Source organism: Vidua macroura, chromosome 15 (assembly GCF_024509145.1).
Source record: "Vidua macroura isolate BioBank_ID:100142 chromosome 15, ASM2450914v1, whole genome shotgun sequence".
NCBI classification, from domain to species: Eukaryota; Metazoa; Chordata; class Aves; order Passeriformes; family Viduidae; genus Vidua; species Vidua macroura.
This window is the reverse complement of record NC_071585.1, coordinates 3,054,133-3,077,668: the sequence shown is the minus strand read 5'-3', so window position 1 is coordinate 3,077,668 and position 23,536 is coordinate 3,054,133. Positions and strand designations below refer to the sequence as shown.

At 41.9% G+C, this 23,536-nt stretch overlaps 1 protein-coding gene across 5 annotated transcripts in view; it reads left to right on the top strand.

The window, feature by feature from the left end:
• LOC128814914 (protocadherin alpha-C2-like) overlaps positions 1-8,055 on the top strand; it is a 93,256-nt gene extending 85,201 nt beyond the window's left edge. For 3 of the 5 annotated variants that reach the window (XM_053991222.1, XM_053991226.1, XM_053991221.1), the window contains exon 4: positions 4,262-8,055. In XM_053991222.1, coding sequence (XP_053847197.1) covers positions 4,262-4,572 — 311 coding nt within the window. In that variant the 3' untranslated portion in view covers positions 4,573-8,055. The remainder of the gene's footprint in view (positions 1-4,261) is intronic. The other 2 variants (XM_053991225.1, XM_053991224.1) reach the window with 2 other exon arrangements.
• Positions 8,056-23,536: the final 15,481 nt, after the last annotated feature.

Sequence of the window (23,536 nt, the reverse complement as noted above, 5' to 3'; positions counted from 1 at the left end):
TCTAAGTTTAATAAACAAATTTGAAGCATTCAATTAAAGATGCAGAAAATATGCAAGAGAAGTACAACTAATCCCATTAAATGTAAAATGACACAGAAATAGAAAGCTTTTGTTGTTGAATCCCTGCTGATAAGAAACAGAAGAGATCTTTAAGGAAGCCTTGGAAAGTAGGTGGTACATGGCATTTATCCTTGATCTGAAATGCCTAAACATATGACTTTGTCAGTACAGCTGAACTGTGACCTTCCAGCCTGCCAATACAGATAAACACACAGGTTCTCAGGTAAATCATGCAGAAGAGACATTTCCTGAGGACTGGAGAAGCCCCACTTGCAGGAAATTATGGTTATTAACTCATTAGATTCTCTGTGTCTCTGTCTTTTTGTATGCAAGCTCTCCACCCAGCTGTAAGGATAATTAGTTTTCTTTGGCTTAGTATTAAGGAGTATTAAAATGCTTAGTTGGTATGGACAACAAACATATTCAGGAGCTGGAACAAAACCAGACATAAGTGCAGGCAAACCCCCAAAGTCTGACAGAATCCAGATTCCAGGGTAGGTGGGACAGGTTTGTTGTGTTTGGATGCATGAAGTCAGGTGTTTTTGTGACAAATGCTACCGACTTCATCTGGTGAGTTGTTTTGCCAAGTCAGAACCAGATTAAAGGGTGGTTTCCCTGCTCTGAGTTAGATTTCAGTAGTGCAGGTGTGGATGTGCGCCCCATTAGTCTGGCAGGAGGTTTCATACAGGAGATTCTTTATCTCAGGGATACCCTGGATTCTTGCACGTGACTGTGTTTGGGTGGTCAAATGGATAACATCAAGTCACTGTCATTGTCCCATGTCCTGTGTTCAGGACTGGATCAGAGGACTGGAGCACCTGTCCAGGAAAGGCTGAGAGAATTGGGATTGCTCAGCCTGGAGAAAAGAAGCTTCAGGGTGACCTACCTGCCTCTTCCAGTCCCTGAAGGGAGTGCACAAGATGGAGAGAGACTGTTTAGAAGGGCCTGGAGTGACAGGAAAGGGAAATGGTTTCAAACCTACAGAGAGCAGGTTGAGTTATTAGGAAGAATGTAAGGTAAGTGTGGGGAGGCCCTGGCACAGGCTGCCCAGAGAAGCTGTGGCTGCCCCATCCCTGGAAGTATTTAAAGCTGGGTTGGATGGGACTTGGAGCCTCCTGGTCTAGAGGAAGGTGTCCCTGCCCATAGCAGGGGGTTGGAACTGGGTGAAATTTGGGGAGCCTTCCAACAGAGGCCATTCTATGACTTTATGTTTCTATGCTCACATCAAAGTGGCCCAGGCATGCACTGCAGCTCCAGCTGTGCTGTGGTGGCCCTGCAGCCCACAGAGTTCTCACCCTGTACTCTTCAAAGTAATGCTTCTACTATTCTTTGCTACAGGGTTCTCCCCAGCCAGAGCAAGGCTGGGTCTAACATGGTTTGAGGTCACCTTCAGCTGTCTTTTTCCTACCAGGAACAGAAAAAGAGCATTGGGTCTGGGCCGGTGTTTGGAGTGCATATTGTGTGGGTTTGTTGGGAGAAAGAGAGGATTTATTTGTCACATAGGGCTTAATTTATTATGTGCAATATGAAAGCTCACATTTTCTATTGCAGCAGAAAGACAATTGATTAATAATTTGGAAAAAGGCCAAGACACACATTTTCCACCTTTGTAATTTATCATCTCAGAGAAACAAAAGTGATAAAAGATACCTGAACAAAACAATTTATTAAGCAGAAATGAAAGCTGGTTCATATTAATGCATTTATTATGAAAGGACTTTCTAGGACATTGTTGTTACTTACAGGAAACATGTAAAAAATCTGAAGCTGATACTTAGGACCTTAGGAAATATACAGAAAAGCTACAACTGATAAAATAGAAGAACTTTTACATTAATAATAACTTCAGAAAAGCTACTTGAGACTCGAGAGGTTAAGGTCACTAAAACAATGTCAGCAGCTCCTGGAAAGAACATAAAGTCAAAGCTTCTTCATCATTAAATACAATCTTAGGGGGAAAAGAAGTGTGCAGTGTCTTCTAGTTCTTGATTACATATCACATTGTAAAAGCAGCCCTGTCATGTCCATGTGCCGTGGAGGTTCAGAGATGCCAGATTTCATGTGCCAAACCTCTCACACAGATGGCTTCAGAGATGGTTCTGATGTGTTTTGTACACACATTTCTTGGGCTTTGTAACATGGACCTGCTGCATCACTACAGAAAAGCTTAAAAAAGGAATCCTGCTTCCCAGCCTTGTTTTGCTGCCAGGCAGGAGAAAGTTTATTGGGCAGCAAAATATAGCTTTTCAGTTTTTGAACCTAAAAGCAGAGCTTTATGTCTGCATGCACCATACACTGTTTATTTCCTAAAATAGAAAATTGTACAAGCAACAAAACAGAAGATGAAGAATCATTAAAGACTGAGAAATACAGGAGCTGCTGAAGTTAATACAGCATTCTTCATTACAGCTGCAGGGATACAGAGCAGGCAGTACCAGGTGTTTGCTGGCAAAACATTGGGGATCCCCCTCTAAAATGTCTGCTTTGTTTTCTCTTCCTGCCCTCTTTAACCAGCAGGAGACCTTGGACTTCTCCTCTTCTTCTCCCCCATTGAGTGTCCTTGTCTCTTCTTCCAAGGGACATGGAATCCCTCTGAAATGGTTTTCCAGCACAGTTCCCCCTCCTTCTTTACCCCAAACATCTTTGCCTCTTCAGCTGGACAGCTCTCACACATGATGCTGAGATTTAATCAGATCAGTGGAATTGGAATTGTTTGTGTGGTATTGTGAGGATTTGTGTGTGGCTAAGAGTGCTACAAGGGTGAGAGTCCCATGTTTTGTTACTGCACTTATCGGGTGTAGATAAGAAAATTTCATCTGATTTGAGGGCTTTAGCATCAGTGCATAAACATTGAGCTTTCCCCTGATCACAGTTGTTAAAACACTTACCATGATACATTAAAATAGATATGCTGTTCCTATTCAAAATTGGCAGTTATGTAAATTACAACAAATATTCAAAGTATAAAAGGAAAGAAAACAACCAAGTCTTAAGGCTTTCTCTCACAGCAAAACCTAATTCTGTAGCATTTTATTTTGCTAGAAATTTGTCCTTGTCAGAGCAACATAGGCAGACATTTCAATCTGATTAACTCAATCTAATCAAAATAATGGAAACAGAATTAAAACTTACTTCATCCTGCAAGCCTAAAACTGGGCTTGAACTTCACTTTCTATTTGCCTGTATAAAACACTGTGATCTAGAGAGAATACCAGGGTATTCTATGATTCTGTGAAGCCCATGAATATTTCTGAGACCAGACTGTGCACCCTGATGGAAGCAGTCCTGCAGTGTCTCTGCCCAGACAATTCAGTTCATTCTGGTTTTGCTCTGGGGCCGTGTCTGCTGCTCAGCCACACTGCATCCATACCTACACACTAGCACATGTGCTGATTGGCCCCAGGCTCCTTTCTGGGATGCACCAGCTCAGAGTCACACAGTGGGTCAGCTTGGAAGGGACCACAGTGGCTCATCTGGTCCAACCTCCCTGTTCAAGCAGAGCACACGGCACAGGACTGCATCCAGATGGTTCTGGAATATCTCCAGTGAGGGGAACCCCACAAGCTCTCTGGGCAATCTGTTCAGTGCTCAGTCACTGCACAGGAAAGAAGTTCCTCCTCATGTTCAGGTGGAACTTCCTGGGCATCCATTCCTGTTCCCTCTTGTCCTGCTGCTCGGCACCACTGAGCAGAGCCTGGCTCCATTCCACCCTCTGGACACTGTCCCCTCTTTCCCTGCACGAGGATTCCTGGACACATCCATCACAGGATGGTTTGCTAAAATCCCACCTGGATGTGTATAATGCCAAGGCTGTCACCCCCTGCCCTGGCCACTCTTCTAACCCTGTCCCAAAAGGCTCAACACCCTCAAACACACCCTTTTGCCATGCAATGCACGTGCTTGTGTTTCCTGCTATAAAACACTACAATGGGCTGCACCACAGCGATCTCTTACTCCAAACACTTCAAATCCAAAGAACAAAACGGGATCCAGAGCCTGTTGCACCCAACAGCACGAGGTGGGGGTCAGTGCATGCAAACACTGAGCAGACTGGACAAGAACCAGTGGATAACCCCCAGATGAGCAGCCGGGCAAGCGAGAGTCGCTGTAGGCTGAAGCCTTTCAAACAGAAAGCTGCTGCTCACTGAGTGCCTGTGTTTAAAGATGCTTTAAGCTTTTCTTGCTGTTTTGACTTTTTCAGAACCTGAGGCGGGAGAGGTGTCCCCCCCAGTGGGAGCTGGTGTGAACAGCAACAGCTGGACCTTTAAATTTGGACCGGGCAATTCCAAACAAGGTGGTCCTGGTGAGTTGCCAGACAAATTCATTATCCCAGGATCTCCTGCAATCATCTCCATCCGGCAGGAGCCACCAAACAGCCAAATTGACAAAAGTGACTTCATAACCTTTGGCAAGAAAGAAGAGACCAAGAAAAAGAAGAAAAAGAAGAAGGGAAACAAGACTCAGGAGAAAAAAGAAAAGGGCAACAGCACCACTGAGAACAGTGACCAGTGAGGGAGTTATACTGAAAAAACCCTCTTAGCCAGTTTTTGTAATAATGGCAGATTTCTCCTATGTAGCAAATCCCAACTTCTTCCTACTGTTAACAAATTTCCTCTATGTACAGACTTGAGAAAATCAGCAGGAAATTCAGTGTCTGTCTAAATTGCTTAACAGGTTTTGTCTTAAAAGCTTTATTAAGTCTGGTGTTAACTCTTTTTCTCCACTCTGGCTTGTTTTCAGAATCTAAAAAGCAGACACAAGTTTCCTTTCTCCTACGCCGAAAAGGAGAATCTTCACAGTACAGCCAGTGAGAGGTTGGACTCTGCACTGTGGTTCCTGTGCTCCTGTCTTGATGACACTTACAGGATAGGTTTAAAAGTTTTAATGTTTTGCACCCTCTATCTGATTGGAAATATTTGTGTGCAGATGTCAGCTAGGTGATATGAGATCAGATTATAAAATGCAAGAAGAGCTGGTAAATATGCAACAGAGGAAACACCTAATGAACACAAAATGTTCAAAGATGTTCAGGCTGGGGAGAAAATGTCTGAAAGGAGATGAGCAGACTTGTCAAATCCTGAGAAGTCACTGTGTGGAAATACTGACTCCTATACATGACGTATTGTACACACTGCTTCAAATGAAACCTCACATTTACAGCTCTTTAAGACACCGTAAATTCTATCTCTTTACCAAGCAAGCCATTGGAAAAATTGTCCCTTAAAGCCCTGCATTACCCTGGTAAGGCTAGCCCTCAGAGAGTAAGAAGGGCTGGGCTGACATCCCAGGAATGTAACTGTGATGCTGTGTGTCCCTATTTCCACATTATTTTGCACATTATGTCTCTGAAAAGGTCAGAGTTTTTCCACGACACTTATGCAAAAGAGAGAAAAAAGTAACATTAACTATGCTATTTGTTATTTGAGATATTTATTTATAAAGAAATATAGCTGTAAATGTTAAAGAAATATGATGCCCTTTAACCCAAACAGAAGTCAATCTAGAGCCATTATAAATTACAATTGCTGCTATTAAAGTGCTTTAGAAAAATTGCCTGAAACATCTGTATTATATCGGCCACTTGCCAATAACAGCTTTATTCTGTCGGGTGACTTGGGGGCTGCCTCTTGCATGTATTAATAAATACAAGAATATCTTCTCTTTTTTTTTTTTTTTTTTTTGCATTATTCTGCACTTTGAATACACCTTTGCAAACCAACTGTCCTAATATGAAGAAGCAGAAGCAAACTCCTCACACAGATGGATTTATTAACCTGCTAGCTGTGTGCAGTACCTTGGTGTTACCTCCCACACGACCTTTTCTGATTTTAGTTTTACTTTTCTATGAGATTATGAATTTCTGACCCTACTAACACTCCTTATGTAAAATTGAAGTACTGTATGTATGCTGTATGCTCTTATAAGAATCCTGAAATATTTATTCTGTGCTTGTGTATGTGAATGTCAATGCAACTATTATTAGAGTGGACTTTAAGCTTTACCGTTGAATGTAAATTCATTATTTCTTTTTTGTACACTTGTGGAAAAGTGGAGTAGTGTTAATTTTTTAAGCCACTGTTGATTATCAGTTTTTTTTTTTGTGTATGAAACACAAGTAAAATATCTTTCTTAAACCAAGCCATGCATGCATTTTGGGATTTCTTGGTAAGAATCTGTGAAGCTGAAGTTCTGTGAATTACTAAACCTAAGGGTATAAATGGAGTATTGAATGTGGTTGAGGATGTTGATATAAAACCAATACATGTATTTTTAAATAGAATATAGCTGAGGAGGGAATTCCAAGGAGTTTTCTACATTATTGTACATTCACAGAATAAAGCTCAAGTGTCGTGTTAATTGGAACTGTGTAAGAAACTACATAGCTCTGAAATTTCCAAAGGCCCTTTAATCTAGGATCAAAGAGAACAACGGGATTTCTTGAGACATGTCCTGGATGTTTTAAGTTTCCAAACTGCTGACAGTTCAGAATAGAACAATTCCTATTCATTTTTAAGGACCTGCAGCAAATCTTAAAACATCACAGCAAAGCTCTAATAAAAGAATTCGTATCTCAAAGCATGAACCACCAATGGCCTCGTGGTCTATTTAGAGTCTTCTTTTGTTACCAGTCTTGTTTTACTGGCAATAAAAAGGTGCTACTTAAGAAAGAGAACCCTTGATTCACTTTTAAAGGCTAGGCAAGAGGAAAAAAACTTAAGCTTTGGGGAGGGAACTGTTCTTTTATGCAAATGTGCTGTGCAAGTACATTTAGGTGTTTATTTTTATTTGGTGACTAATCCAACAGCTCCCAAAACGTTCATCAACCGTAGTTACAGTGGTAGCTTAAACACACAGAAGAATACTGTTGTTACGTATTCATCATAAAATAGCTCCCTCAATGCCTCTGGCAAAAATTCAGTACAAAGATTTAATTCTTATAGGAATCTTCTACACTTGATTATTTTTAGATTTTAATTGAATATTGGTTTTTCTTTTGAGTGCTTGCATTTTCCCCTATGCAAGCCAGTCTGACTCATTCATTTTTCGTCAGTGGCCATACACAGCTGGTTTTCCAAGGCTTGCATCTATTAGAATGAACCAAGAGCTGCACTATGTCTCCAATTTGCTGGTCTTAACACAAAATTACATTTACCAACAAAATTACATTTACCAATGCTGCCTTTGTTGCAGGTGCTTACTGCAGGGAGACTGTGTCCTTGCATGCCTGGGGAGACAAAACATAATCTGAAGATAATCATTCCAGCATAATTATCAATGATGATCATCATTGCAGTCTGGAGAGCTGATAGAACAGAGAAAAAACTCTCAGAGGAGAGGAGGAGCTCTTGCTGGAATTGTTTGAAAGGAGGTTGGGTTGCACTAGGAGGATATACATCCCACACACTCACTGTGTTTTCTGAATACTGAATCATGCACCTCACCAGATTTTATAAAGATTTTTCCATATTTGAACCCTCTGGAATGCTGAGATGTCTACAGTGAAATTTGGCTATTTCATAACTAATATACAAATTGTACCATTGACATCCTTGATTTTGGGTGTCCAGGAGGAGAAACCCTTGGCAAGAGTTTGGAGGACCAGGGGTAGGTGGGGGCAGGATCTGCACCACAGTTTTGGGGTTACTGTTTTAACACCACACAACAATGGAAATTGAGAACCAGAGGTGGCCAATAACAGCACAGATTAAGAAAAAAAAATTCTTTAATCCTCCTGCTGACAATGAAATGAGCACGACAAAATACACTGCAGAGTTTGCTAACAAGGAAATTACAGTTTTGGGGCTTTTTACCACTTGAACAATTCATGTCTTTCAGAATCCATATATACTCTCTGTGAGCATATTGTCTTTGGAAGTCTGGTTTCTATGCATACAAGATCACTGATGAAAACTACTGGGCTTTTATAACAATAAACCTGAGCTATGTTGTACGTTAATTACATCCTGTCATTAAAAAATATCTCATTTTACATTAGGCTTCTAAGACCTAGTCTTGTGCAGTTTCTTTCTGCTCAGTCCATGGGTCATTGCACATCATATGAGGGGATCTGATTAAAAGTTTTCCAGTCTTCTCACATCAGAGGAAGAACACAGAACCCAAAATGCCTTTCCCAAATTTCATATAAGAAGATCAGTCATGAAATTAATTGCAGGTAGTTTTGATACCTTTTAGAATCTTCTGTCATTTCTGCTTCTACTTCACTCATTCAGACCTGCTTGTGTCAACAACTGGGTAAAATAAACCAGGTACAATTTTCCTTCCAAATCCAATTCTCCCCTAGTAGCAGTGCTGTGGATCCTGTGTTAGACAAATATTAAGGAAGGAGCTGAGCCATTTTCCTCATTTGAGTCCTAAAGAATGAGCAGGTTCCTCAGTTTTGCTGTTATTTGATTGCTTAGAAACTACTGACTGTTCCTCGACACAGGCGCCTTTTCAAGACAATGCCAAGAGCCCTGTGTTCTGTTAAGGCTCCTGTAAATATGCAGAAACATCACTTTAATCAAAAGTCTGGCTTTGGGAAGTGAGTGTACCCTGAAGTCCTTTGGTTTCTTCCTTTACAGGTCTCTGAAGGAGAAAAGAGTGAACAGCTGACAATGTTTTGGTATCACACACAGCTGAACCTGCATGAAGCAAATAGCTACTCAGGAAAGCAGAGCTGAGGGCTCCAAGCACAGCAGTAATAAATCCTGAATGGGAAGGGCTTCATGTGGTGGCTGGAATCAGAATTAGGCTCACACATGCCTGAGTGGCTGGCTTGGCTGCACCAAAACTGAGCAGAGAGAGAATGCAGAGCACAGCTCTAACAGAATAAATGCTTTATCACACTGAACTGACCTTGTGCAGCTTTAACCAGCATGCTATGGAATCAATACTGATAGCATATACATTAATTTCCCATTAGCTCTGGATATGGGGATGCTGTGCTCGCTACTCTCCTGGGTTCATTCTCCTCTCTGTGGATCCCCAGAGGGATCCCTGGAGGATCCAGTGTCACTGCTCTGCATTTGCAGCGTTGGGGGGTGTTTATCCAAGCATTTACAAAGACAACCCTGTCCTGGGCTCAGCCCAGGGTGTGGCCATCAAGGGAGGGGATTCTGCCCCTGTGCCCAGGTGAGCCCCCACCTGCAGAGCTGCCCCAGCCCTGGGCCCAGCACAGGGAGGAGCTGGAGCTGCTGGAGCCCGGCCAGAGGAGGCTCCAGGATGAGCAGAGGATGGAGCAGCTCTGCTGGGAGCAAAGGCTGGCACAGCTGGGATTGTTCACCTGGAGAGGAGAAGCTTTGGGGTGAGCTCAGGGTGGCCTTGCAGGGCCTGAAGGAGCCAAAAAGAAAGATGGAGAGAGACAATTTACAAGGGCCTGGAGTGACAGGACAAGGGAAATGGCTTCAAACTAAGAGATTGTCACTTTAGATTATATGTTAGAGAAAAAACTTTCCCTGTGAGGGTGGAGAGGACCTGGCACGGGCTGGGTGGGGTTTGGAGCAATCTGGTCTAGTGGAATGTGTCCCTGCCCATAACAGAGGGGTGGAACTAGATCATACTTAAGGTCCCTTCCAACCCAAACCATGCTATGATTGTATATATAAAAATCTGGGACATGGTTATATTGTTGTACAGAAAACTTCAATACCCACTGTCAGTGATAATCCTGCTTAGGTATCATGAAAATCTGATTTTTCAGAGTGATTCTGATATGGTGACATTAGGCACCTACTTCTAGAATCTTTGTAGCTCAGGTGCCTTAGGCTGGCTTAGAGAAATAATGAATGAAATCCTTCAGCATGAAGTACCACAGAATTATCTCTGTGGTGAGAAAAACATATCTTACACTGCACCATGGATTCCCTTTCACATCCCAGGACAGCCTCCATGAAATCACTCTGACACAGGTATTAACATCAAAAGATGACAGAGATGTGGTGAAGTAAACATCTCTCAGAATGCCACACAGCTTGAAAATACTAAAAATGTTTGCCTGGCAGTGGTGCCCAGAGCTGTGTCACTGTTGTCTGCAAAGAGACAGCAAGTGACTCATCCACATTTAGGAACTGATGTCTGAAGCATATTACAAAACAGACATGCTAGGCTTGAAAACCAGATTTTAAAACCTTGACAGAGGGTCAGAAATACTAAGGTGGCCTTCACACCAAATAGAGCAGCCCTAAGTCTGTGTCACTCCCACTCCTCAGCTCCCCTGTTCCTTCACTGTGGTGGGGGGACCTGTGGGAAGCAGGAATCCTGAAGAGAAAATCCCATTTATGCTTCCAGGTGGGAAATGTCCTCCTCCAGGCACACCATGGCAACAGGAACATAAGTGGGGTGTTGGGGACACCTGTGGGGCACAGTGTTAGCTGAGGTGTGACCATGTCACCAAGGTGCCATCCCTGGGAGCTCAGCAGTGGGTGCTGCATCACTGCTGGGGCATTCGATGTGATTTCAGCTTCGGCACTGAGGTGGGGTAACAGAACTGGCCCTGGCAGCCCCGTTCCAGCTCCTTTGGCAATATTTTATGGACACCTCGAGTGTCTTGGCACCACTTGAGCTGCACTGAGGAGAATTAGAAAGTCCTTGCCCATTAATTACAGGAATGGTGCTGCACAACAAGGCTGACAAGATGTAGTAATTGTTAAAACACATCAATCACAGCCAGCCTAGACTTTTAATCCTGCAATAGTTTTCCTGTTAGATAAATCCTTCAGCTTTTCAGTGGCTCAAATTCTGCTTAGTGCAGACTCAGTGGGAGCAATGTGTGTGGTTCTGGGGCAAGCCAGACTGAAAATATCCTAAGCAAGCCCCCAGTGTGTCTTAGCCCCCATTGAGGGAGGCATGAATCACTCCCTACCTTGAAGAACTTCCTTCTGTGGGTGTTTAAAGAAGCCTGAAGTCTCTCAGTGGAGTGATGTGCTGAGCAATTACAAATCAAATCAACTCTGTACTATAGGACTTAAAGCCTTCCATACATTCCCACTTCTACCCCCAAAATATCGACACTGTTCAAGCCTTTACTGGCTGATGTCCTCATCATCACCTGTGGTGCAAACAGCCTCAGGCCCAGTGAGGACCCAGGATCTTGTTCCATGGGCTGGCACAAGAGGCTCAGGACCTGTCTAGAGCAGCTTTTTCAGGCTGGCTCTTCCCAGATGCTCTGAACCCCAGCTGTGAGCAGTTTCATGCAGCACCACGTGGTGACAGGATAAGGGGCTTAACTTTGCTGAACTTGCTCTCACCTTTCCCCTTCAGTATAGAAGTTTCCTGAGGTGTATGCTAGATAAGAGACAAGCCTAAAATAATGAAAATTCTAGCCTAAAATCTGCTTGTCGTCTTACATGCTTAAAAGGGGATTATGCAACACTTGGGTACTGACATTTGAGGAAATGATCCACAAAGCTCCTGATGGGTGTTTACACAATAAAGAGGATCTGCCAAACCCCAAGGGTGTGTAAATTGTGTTGGTCCAGCTACTTGTAGACTCAGAACGTTCTTTGTACAAATATAAGCAGCCACCAAGCATCACAAAAGCTACCTTAATCTTTCCAAAGCCATGTGTAACAATCTCTTGTTAATCTACTTTAGTGCAGTCACAATATAGATACAATCCTGAAGATGAGCTGCATCTTACCCTGAAGGGTGACTGCACTGAAAATGGCAGGCACAAATACCTCCTTCTGTTCTCAAGGAACAAACGACACAAAAAGGTGAAACCAGTTTTATTTTATCCTCAGGCTCCCTTCAAATGCACAAGAGTGGGTCTCAGCTGGCCACATTGAGTCAGATTCTGAGCACCAGCACCAGCAAAGAGATATTTATTAGCTAGAAAGCGATAAAAGGGTTATGTGACTGAATTCTTTCACAACATTAGAAGGTACCAGAGATTGGAAGTGTGACAGGTCAGTCCAGGTCACTAAATGCACTTACTTTCAGCCACAGGGAGTGGCTGGTCTGCTTACAGAGCTCGCTAATGGCCCCCTGGGTCAAGCAGGCTTTCACAAATGCACAGCCCATATCATCTTTAAAGCTGTCAAATATGCTGTTGGGCCCATGGCAGGAACTGCTGACCTGTGAGTTACACTGCTCCATTTTTTTAGTATCTAAGAAAAAATTTAGAATTCCTATGAAGCATCTTAGCCTAGGCCCTTACTGTGCCCTGCTGGGCTCCTCTGTGAACCTGCCAGGCCGTGTGGGCTCAGTCATTAACATGCACACAGGCTCCTGCAAGGCAGCCTGCAAGGAGCAGGATATTGCAGTGCTGCAATGCCAAAGCCTTCCCAGCCTGATCAGTATTGATGGTGCAGTTAGTTCTGCATTGATTAACTTCCAGAGCAAAACCCCTCTAATAAATGAGATCTGTGGTGAAGCTCTGCTGCCACCGTGGCTGCCAGAAGCGTGCAGCTGTGTGAGATAAGAACTAGGTCACGGGCAGACTGCAGGTGTGTGTGCAGCCCAGCTGTTCCACCGTGCCATGAGCACTCACAGGAGGGCTGCAGGCCCCACAGGGTAATTTATGTTCTGCAAAGTCTTGTCCTTCCCCTGCACAGAGTTTGTACTAAAATCTCTTAAAGCCCAGGGGCATTTGGCCGTGCTCCCTGACCTCAGCGTGTAAGGACACGTGTACACTGCACCATGAGTGTTTATATTGTTGGCTGTGGGTGCCAGTGGGCTTTGGGCTGCTGGTACCTGCTCTGTGTAAAGGCATGGGGCTGGCCCCAAAATCCATACATGCAGCTAATCAGTGATGGCATTATGGTGGCAAATGGGATAGATGACCTGATGCTTACCCACCCACAGGGCAAATAATGATTTGGTTCATCCCATCCTGTAAGATTCCAAGTTTCTTCCCGCCTGTGTAGCTGGATGAGGTCATTTCCTCTGCTCTGGAAAGTTAGCTCATCCATAAGCCCTGTGGCCTTTTTTAAATGCATAGAGAAAATTACATCTTCCTGTATTTTCTATGTGCTTCCTTCTCCTCCCCTGCTCCAGCTCCCCTAAAGGGCAGAACTGGGCTTATTCAGCAAGACTGGATTTCTGCCCATGTCTAAACACAAATTTAAAATTAAAAACTGTCCAAACATTTCCTGTCTAAGCCCATCATGTTGGCTTCTCTTCTGCTCTCCTACCCACCCACCTACCCCAAGTTCTGTAACAGAAAACTCATAAAAATGCTTTGAAATGCCATTTCCTGCCTTCCTGGCTACAGCTGGCTCATGCATTATTAGCCATTTGTAAATTTGAGTGGCCAGTGACTGACACAAAACAAGTCAAACATCCCCAAACTCCACTAAGCAGCATCCCAATCCTTCCCTAGCAACACTTACACTTCCAGCACAGTCCCAGCTCAGCATAAGCTCCCCTGGATTCATTCAGTGACTGCTCCACAGCCCTTTTCAGTCCGTGGATATGATTCCTCCAGTCAGACACATGACCTACATTCTTGATCATATAATGCCTTTGGATGTCATGAAGTAGATGTGTCTCTGTTGCTCTCCACCTTCCAAACTAGTTGAGCTTATTCTGTGTGATTGATCTAAGTGTCTCATTCCTGATAGAGTGCACCATCTGCATGTTTTTCCTTAAATAATTGTGTATCTTCTTACACATTATTCATTTCGCAGCCTTTGGTGAAGAAGAAATCCCCTAAGGACATACAGAGGATCCCAAAAATTCACACTGGTCACGTTCTATCTGTTGTAAGATATTTTGTAGCCAGAATCTTTCAACGCCCTTGTGGGTACAATCCAAGTCAGGATATTCAATTACAGCTTTATTATATATCATCACTGTTGTGGAAAACCAAGGCACAGAAATTGGTTGGGTTTTTTGTTAACACACTTTTCGATATAAATCAGACCAATGAGTAATTAAAAATTGTATTGCACTTATTTGGCAAGACTCATTTTTCATGGTTTTGCTTTTTACTGTTTACTTATCATTCTAGTATTTTTTTTTCCCTGACACAAATTTCAGGCTCTTTGCCCACTAATTTAGCAAAGTGGCTCAGTCTCTTTTACAGGTCTCTCTCCAGAGTTCCAAGAGGTGTTAAAAATACTCAGTCACTGAAGGAACCTGAGCCAATTCTTGTATTGTACTTGAATGAAGAAAAAGAATCATAGAACAGAATCACAGAATGCTTTGGGTTGGAAGGGACCTTAAAGCCCATCCAGTTCCAAATCCATGCCACTGCAGGGACACCTTCCCCTGTCCCAGGCTGCTCCAAACCCCAACAAACCTGGCCTTGGGCACTTCAGGGATCCACAGCTTCTCTGGGCACCCTGTGCCAGGGCCTGCCCACCCTCACAGGGGGGAATTTCTTCCATATATCTGACCTAAATTTCCCCACTTTCACTTTGAACCCACTGTTTCTTGTCAGGTCCTGATGAAAAGTCCCTCTCTGGATTCTTTGTGGGCCCCTTCTGACACGTCAGAGCTGCTCCAAGGCTTCCGTGCCTCCTTCTCTTCTCCAGGCTGAACAGCCCCAACTTTCTCAGCCTGTCATCACACCAAAGGGCTATTTTATACTTAACAAAGAAGAACAGCCATTTTAGATTAAGCTTATGAGGCAATATTTTGATAAAATAACAATCACTACTGAAAATCCATGCACAGCACATAAGAAACCTGTCCAGAAATGTTCTCATTTCTTGCAGTCATTTTGGACAGATACTTATCTAGCAATTTCTCATTCCCTTCAATGTTCTCACAGCTTCTCAGGGCCTGTTTCTTATCTCATAAAAGTCACCCTTTTATTAATAGTGGGGTGTACTGAAGCTTGGACTCTGATGAAATCTTTTACTTGGGCCACAGTGACGTGTAATAATCAAAATAATGCCACTGCCAACTGCAGTTTAGTGTAGGACAGAGAAATGTCACAAATCTAATTGCCAAGGCCATGTACATGCTGCAGCAAACAGAGTCCTAAATCCTACTTTCTAGCAGCTCATTCCACAGTTCCCTGGTGCAAAAGACTAGAAATTTTGCAGTGGTTTCTTTTTCAATTGCTCACATAATCAGTACAGTTCTTCTGAACTGTTTCCTTTAACATGAAATTGCATACATGACACACTTCCTCTTTTTTTTCTCTAGAGCCCTGATTGTCCTATTCTCAGAAAATAGTCTCAGAGAAAGTGTCAAAAGTCATTAGAAAAGAATTGGAGCTTTTGGCACATGAAAAAATGTGGGAGAGAGTTGTAGATAAAGAAGCTTTTCTGTAAAAATGAAAGAGCTAAAGGCATTGATTTTTGAACTATGAATGTTTCATTTCACCATTTTCAGCTCTTTGAGATGTGGCAGTTCACATTTCTCGCTGACTGGCAACTTAGGACAACCCCTCAAAATGGAGACACACCTTCTGCGTGACAAGGAAAAGCAGGAAATAACAGAAATAAAACAGGAATTTGATCATGCAGTGGGCAAATGGCACAAGGTCTTTCATCAACCTCTAGTTTTTAACAGTAATGAAATGTAACATTCCACAATAAAAGCTGGGGGCAAGTTTGTCTTTGCTGGCATGTTTTGGGAAAAGTGAATTATTGCATACACTTCTTTTTTCTGTCAGTACAAGACATTTTTTCTGCAGCTTCATAGCTGGGCTTCTTCCTCAAACACATCCAACAAGGTCACTGTGACCACTCTTTTCCCCTGCTAATATAAGATTATCATGGCTTACTGTGAATATGGGTAAGAAAAGGCTCGTGCAGACTCAAGGCTTTTACAAGCACTATTCCTTTTCCACCTGAACAATGTTAATAAAAGTGTTTGTTCTTTGCATGTGCCTGCCTGGGCAGTGACCACACCAGATCCTACAAGAAGTGCTGTTACTGCTGTTAGAGAAATTGTCCAGAACTGGCAAATTTTGGTAGCTGTCTGCTTAAGACGTCTAGAAAACTAAGTGGAGTCTGATGAAACAGCTGGAAAAGTATTTAGAGTTTCCTTGTTGCCTTGGAGGAGATGCTCTCTCACTTGTTAGGAGAACTGGTCTTTTCTGTTCTTTATGCCTATTTAAATTTACTTTTTCCCAGTAATGGCTCAGAGAATCGTTATCAATAAATCACCAGCTCTCTGATGCAGAAAAAAATCAAGTAGTATTTGGTGTTAGTTATGATCCTTTCTATGCAAAATTTATTTCCTTCAAGAAATCTGTTGTTTTCTTTCCCTGTGAAAATTTTTAGGAAGGTATATCTAAGAAGGGACCTCAGATAGCTGGATGTTGGTCTAAATGCTGACTTTTGAGCTCTTTTTTTTCCTGAACAGTACTAAGTAAGAAAAGCTTAGCTGTTTTTGAAAACTCAGTCTAAAAGAAAATCCCTTGTTTTCAAATATGTGAAATGTTATCCATGTTTTCTTAGTCCCCAGTGTTGCAAACTGTCATAAATAGTTTTACTCCAAATCACAAGTATGAAATTATGCTGTTGAAGACTTAGCACACTTTCCAGAGGAGGCTCTTTATTCTCTTCTGCAACAGTCTTGTTTAATCTCCACTGAACTTTTTATGCTCCTTTTTAAAGCAAACATAGAAGTCTCACTGAAAAACAAGTGGAGTAAGAGCCACTAATTCAAACAGAGCAGCTTGAAGAATGACGTTCTTTAAATTGTAAATAAGGCTGCAGTTTCTTTATTAGTATAATGAGTATTTGTATTTTGGACAAGGCACTTGAGACTGATAGCTCTTTCTAGAGAACATGAAGCTTTCAAAACATTCTATATCCAAACTGGAAGCCTTTTGCACCCCTGGAAGTAGGAAGTCCATAGGCAGGATATAATTAATACCACTTTGTTTTGAATTCAAACACGAGGACATTCATACTGCACAACTATCAAACTGGATAAACATTTTTGTACCTGGTGTCCCAGTAAAAGTAATAATGGCATTGCCAGGAACAGGCTTTATATGAATGGTGCCAGGCTGCAATCCTTCCTACAAGAACCTTGTGTGAACTTCAGCTAAATCCACAATTTAAACACAGGACAGCAGTGAAGGCCTTGAAAGCACAGGCACATTTTGAAGCAGAGCCCCCAGCAATAAACTGATCATTGCTGATCAGACACTGGTAATTAAACACACCCTGAAAAACTGGGAAAGAACTGCTGCTGCTGTGAGGTGGTGGTGGGGGCAGCAAGTTCATCAGCTTATCAAGAGATTTAAAAAGAAAAAAAAAAAACCACATAAATACAAGCACCAAACAAGAAACAAGTCACAGGCCAAGACACTTTTAGTAGCTGGGGAAAGTCCCACCCCCAGCACGCTGCAGTGAACAAGTGAATGGCTTAGAACTGTCTAGAAAATGAAACACTTAGAAAAGGAGAAAACATTGAATTTGTGGGTTGTAAAGGAAGGGGGAATTGTTTCTCAGAACTGATCACCTTCACCTCATGGACTGAGAGGTCATCGAGAACTGCAGCTCTTGTGCCTGTATGACACCCTCTCCATGGCATTGGCCACTTACAGCTAAATTAGAATAAGGTTGTTAAAATAACCTCTCTGACTATGTGGTGATGGTCATTAATAGTAAGTACCAACAAACATTCACTGTGTGTATTGTTAATATCTAACAAGTCAAGTGGGGTTGATTTTTTAGAATTTAAAGCTGCCTTCTTTTATCTGGCATCTGAATGTTCCTATGGCAGCAGTCTTCCCTAATTAGTACAGTTGTATTCAGTTACAGCATGGTAAGGGATCTACTAAGGAATTTTATTCTCATTAGAGAAAGACTAAAATGTCTAATATTTCATATTATATCTAGTGTTTGTGTATTTCATGTTACATGGGAGAAATGGGAAGTGTGTGGGCAAGATTTACAAAGCCCAGTGAGACTCATCTCACCTAATCTGAGAAGTCTGCATCACAGATATCTGCATCTGATCTAATCTTGATGTCTCCTTTCATATCCATTGGAGGGAAATAAATTCTTCTGAAATTCTAGCCATTTGTCCTGTCTCTGAGTGAGATGAGGTGACCCTTGAAAGGCCTATTTCTGTCTCTTTGTCAACACAGCCCAGACAATGAGCTCCAAGGTGACAGTCTGCACCACGAACATTTCCTTTTTGACAGGGGATTCTCACCCTTTGGCTATTAGGGATGTCTGCTCCTGGAAGCTTGTCTAGCCAGAGGTCCCTCTTCTGTCTCTTCACAGGGCAAAGCTACTAAAATATTCATTTAGACAGAGCAAGAAAGCCCAGCAAAATTACTTTTTGTTATTTCTAATCTTCTTCAAGCAGCTCAGTTCTTGGAGTCAAGTAGTTATTGATTAGTCATTAATAAGCCCTGAGTGAATAAGTTAAATGAGTTGTGGGGTTTTTTCCCCCTGGTTAAATTACTCCCAGCCTCCCTTCTCCCTAAACTTTACCACACCCTGCTCTGCTCCCCAGTTTGAATCCCAGCAGATTATTGTTTGAGTGTGGGAGAAACGCAGGTTTCTAAGTTGATGAAAGGATTAAAAGGTTATTGTTATCATCAGGCAAATCAAGTGGGGTTGATTTTTAGTATTTAAAGCTTCACTTGTTTCTTTGGCTTCCTAATTCTAAAACTAGAAATATTCTGGGAAGCAAGGGATGATGACAACACAATTTATTCGGGGTAGAGGGACAGGATGACTAATGGAATGAAATCCAGGCTCTTCTAGAGGTCACTTTCTCATAATGTAGCACAAATTGGCACAGAAAGAGGCAGAGCTGGAGAACTGGTTGTAGGGATTTAGGCAACAATGAAAAAGCCAGAAAGGAAGGGAGCATGACTCCTGAGTCTGTGATTTCCTTTTCTCATGATTGAAAAGCAATTGCTGACTGAACAGGCTGGACCTCAAGAGATGCAGGCATGGAAGATTGCAGTGGAGAAGACCTGTGACAGGTCTGATCCCTAGAGCAGGTCCCTGTGCTGCTCCTTCCCCAGGATCTTCTGGCTGCTCTGAGCCCAGCACCACCCCAAACTCTACAAAGCTGCTGCACCCAAGGCTTTATGCCACAGAAGATGATTTTGGAAACAGTGGGGAAAAGGACCACTACAACTGGCCAAAAAATACACCAAAGACAAAATATACACTAAAAGGAAAAATATTTGCCACCGGCTTCAAGCCTGTTGAAAGAAGACAATAGATATGTGGGAGTGTACCTGTCATGGTGGCTGCTCCTGGGAGCCTTGCTCAGAGCACGTGTGCTTGCATTTGCACTAAAATAGCCTCCAGACAGAGGAAGAAATAAATTTAAAGTGACAGCTGCTCGAATTCAAGGTCTGCTAAAGACTCTGGGGATGTATTCTTCTAGAGACTGCAGACAGATTAAAGGCATGGAACAAACACAAGTGGTTTACACTGGCTGCGTGTTGCTGACTCAATGGAAAAAAAAAAAGCTGTGTCCCTTTTGCATGTATTCCAGCTCCACCTCCATCTCCCTAACCTGTTGGACAAATTAGAAACACGGTTCAAGGTGCCTCCATTTGCTTTAAATCTAAATTATGGTAAGCATGACATGAAGGTACAGGCAGTAAAAGACATAAAATACTGTAGAACATTTTCTTCCCCCTTCTCTTTCCTTCTCAGCCACCAGGCTTTGGATTCCCTGAGAATTCCAGCTCCTGGAGCAGAGTGTCCCAGTCTGCCTTTCCCAGGACTCCTGGGGTAGATCCACTGTGGCCTGTGCTGGTCTTGGTGCTCTTATCTTATTGCTCTTATTCTTCTGCTCTTATCATGCAAATACACTGGAACTGCTTCTGTTACCATGTGAGAGTGAAGAGAACACATCCCAACCTGTCCCACTCTTATTCCTGAGATTCTGCTGGGTGTTTCTGAATTAATATTAAATACCAGGTGAAAGTGGAAAACATTGGGTTGGAACAAAGCAGTTGTTCCTTGATGTAATAAAGAGACTGGCAGTTGGCTACCTGGCCAGCCCAGCATTAAAAAGCAATCCTTTCTTACCTAGGCCCAGAGGAGAGGAAAAATTGTTAAAGGGGTTTTTTTGTAGTTTTTGTTGGGTTGGTTTTTGGGGTTTTTTTTGCTGTTCATTGTTTTTTTGCTGCTGTTGTTTTGGATTTTTTACAGTAGTAGGGAAAAAACATTTTTATTTCCTTTGCTCCTACTGGAAATCCGAGACCTTTGAAAGCAACTGATGGGGTGCATTTCTACTCACAAACCTAAAACAATGGAGTCAGATAAAATTCTGAGCTCCTCAGTCATTAACTGCTGCAGCAATTAAACTGGCTTATGTTTGGGCCAGCCTGTTGTTCTAGAATATTTTATGCACCTTTGGTTCAGGTTGCTTCACTTTGTAATTCTTGGAATTTGGATTTTGTTGGGTTTTTTTCCCAGATAGATCTGTTTTATGATAAATAGCTGTCTTAAGTCTGCATTAACAATATTTTCTTTCATCTCTATCCAATAATAATTGGTGGTGTTATTTCTTGCCTATTAACTCCCAGCTTTTGTTTTGGTTGCTGGATCATGTGTTCATTGCAGGTACAGGTCTCTCACCTTGCAGTGTGCATCACTGCTTGCCTGTTAAAATAATGCAAAAAAGCAAGAACTGGGGTTTTGAAAGGAACTCAAGCAATTCTTGATCCTTCAGAAGGAAAACATTATTGATCCTTCAGAAAGAGAATATGTAATATATTTTGAAATTTTAACAACTCTGATTCTGTTACTGGTATGAAAAAATACAAGTCCCAGAAACAGACAAGTGGAAGATTATGAAAATTTAAACATGTTAAGTCATGATCACAGCTCAGTATAAGCATATTATTTATCTGTCTATTTAAACTTAATTTACTCAAAGCACTTAACTTGGACCACTGGACACTTTTATAAGTTTGTTAAATGTAAAATTCCAGCAAATTTTCTGTCCTTAAAAATATCTTATTCTTCTGCAAATCTAAAGCTCCTAGGCTCAGTGTAATTAAACCCACTAATCACATTTATGTTGAGAGACTAACATTGTGTCTTGTCATATCTAGGAAGGAGGTGAATTCAACATGCAGGTCACCAAAAGAAAATATCAGGCTAATGGGTTTCTGCCGTTTGAAAAGGTTGTTGTGTGTCAGAGCAGCTCAGGAACTCGGAATTCACTCAGTGTCACGTGGGGAAAAAGAGGATTTCCAAGGGAAAAAAACCACAAATTAAGCTTTATAAATTAAAAGCAATATATTGAATTTTTCAAATGGGAAAACATTGCACTTCATATTTCACATACAAATACAGGTATGGTGTACTCTGTGGGAATTACTTGACAAAAGAATTTTAGAAATTTGTGAAGTCCAGTGTCAAAAATCCTTCAGCAACCTGCTGACAGTCACAGGCTGCTCTAGCAGGACCTGTCCTGTAATAATTTACTTTTGTTTCTGTTCCGGTTCATAATAGAATGTTGTCATCAAATAGTGCTGCTAATTAACCTTGTCAGCATGTGTGTAAATAACAAATTATATCAGAGATGGTTGGAAAGCATCTTGATGTAATTTAGCAAACACTTCAGCAGGCCTCTCGCAGGAATTCCTGCTAACTGTGCAGTGAAAATGCTGATCAGTGGGAGGTCAGAGGCACAGCCTGGTCCAGGGGCAGAACGTACAGAGGATGTGTAGATGCAATATAAAATGAACAGTGACAGTGAAGATGCAGGAGATGACCAAATGTTTCTCTACCTCACTTGAAACTTTAAACCCATGCAGATCCTATCCCTGACACACCAGTCAAACCTGTTCTTAAGGGATGTTAACTCTCTGGTTAGCCTCCTACAGGCTTAACTATCCTTGGAGTGGCAAATGTTTCTGGGGTGCAATGTAAATCCTCTTTGCTGCAAATTAAGCAGATTACTTCTTGCCCTCCTCCAGAGGACACGGAGAACAATGGATCACTGGTTTGTTGCAGGAACCTTTGATAAACTGGAAGATTCTTTTCACCTTTCCCCAGCCTCCTTATTTATCATATAAACAAATCTTCAGGACTTTAATTTTGGATAAAAACCTTATTTTTCTTGCTCTCTGTTGGATATTCTTTATGTTCTTGCTTCTTTAAATGCTGTACTCACAGCAGGAACCAAGCTCTCACTAGTAACAAGTAGAGCAGAATAATTACCTCCCTTGTCTTACACACAGCACTTCTGATAATATACTCCAGAATGAGATTTTCTGCTTTTTTGGAAGTGTCATCTTATGGCCTGTGAACCACTATAACCCCAGATATTTTCTGCAGTACTGCTCACTCATTTAATTCCTCATTTTGCTCTATTTGTTCTGCCCTTCCCGACTGTACCTTTTTGAATGTGTCATTAGGAAATTTTGTCTTATTTCAAACTCTCCCTCCTAAATTGACAAGGTTATTTTTAATTCCAGAAAGTTTCCCTATTTCCATGTGCTAGTTTGGCATCAGTCAAGATTTTGTGTGCATGGAAGTAGCATATAAGGTGCTAGTAAAATAATTTTTTAGGGTCAGATGCATGACAGATCCCTGTAGGACTATGCATAAAATGTCATCCCAGATTGACAGAAACCATGGTTTAAACACTGGGTTTGGTTTTTTGGTTTTTTTTCAGAGCCAATTGTTCATCAGCATTGTGGTGATTTAATCCACACCATTTCTAGGATATGACCAGGTTGCTTCCTGAAATTCATTTACAAATTCAAGTACATAAAGTTTAAATTTCAGTTTGAGGAGAGGAGAAGGAAGAAGTCAGAGTTGGAGGAAAAGGTCATTAAAAGGACTGTTGACCTACATGGTCAACAAAAGAAAAGAAAAGAAAATGTACTGGAGAAAAGGAAGATGAGGCCAGGCACAAGGATTCACAAAGGTTTTCTGGAAGAAAAGGAACAGAGGAATATTAGCAGACAGTTAAGAGACATACTGGAGGTTGAGAAATAAGTGTGAAAAGAGACACAGTTTTCTATAGTCAGGAGTGGACCAGATTTGAAGAACATAATTTGGAAAGCAGACAGATCATATCACCAAAAGACAAATTCTTACAGAATTGCCAAACATCATGAGCTACAGCAGAAATGTGTTTGGGATATGGACCCCAAGTCTTGCTTGTGGAAACAACTCCCTTTGGATGGAAGGAGACCAGAGAAAACGGGGCAGTAACCTCAGTGATGGGGCAGGAGGGGGTTCTAAGAGGAGACTGAAATTGTGGATAGCAGGTAAACAACCAGATGAAGGGAAAGAGCAGCGAGAGATAATAGATACTTATTTATCTTCTCCAAAAATAGATGTTGCTCACTATAGCAAACATGGGAATTGAGATGGATTATGCACAGTGCAGGCTTAACTCACACAGAGTTTTTCAAAGCTGTCTGCTAAACCATGGAGAATTTAAGGAGTTTAACCCTTGAAGAAGCTGTATTTGATTTACCTCTTTGTCAAAAGCCCAGTCAGCATCGCTGCCAGAGGAGGTATTTAAAGCTGTATGTATGTGTAAAGAATCAAAAACTTACTGGGTAACCACTTCCCGTGATGCAAGCCCCTCCTTTGTGTGCCATCTCTCTGTGTCA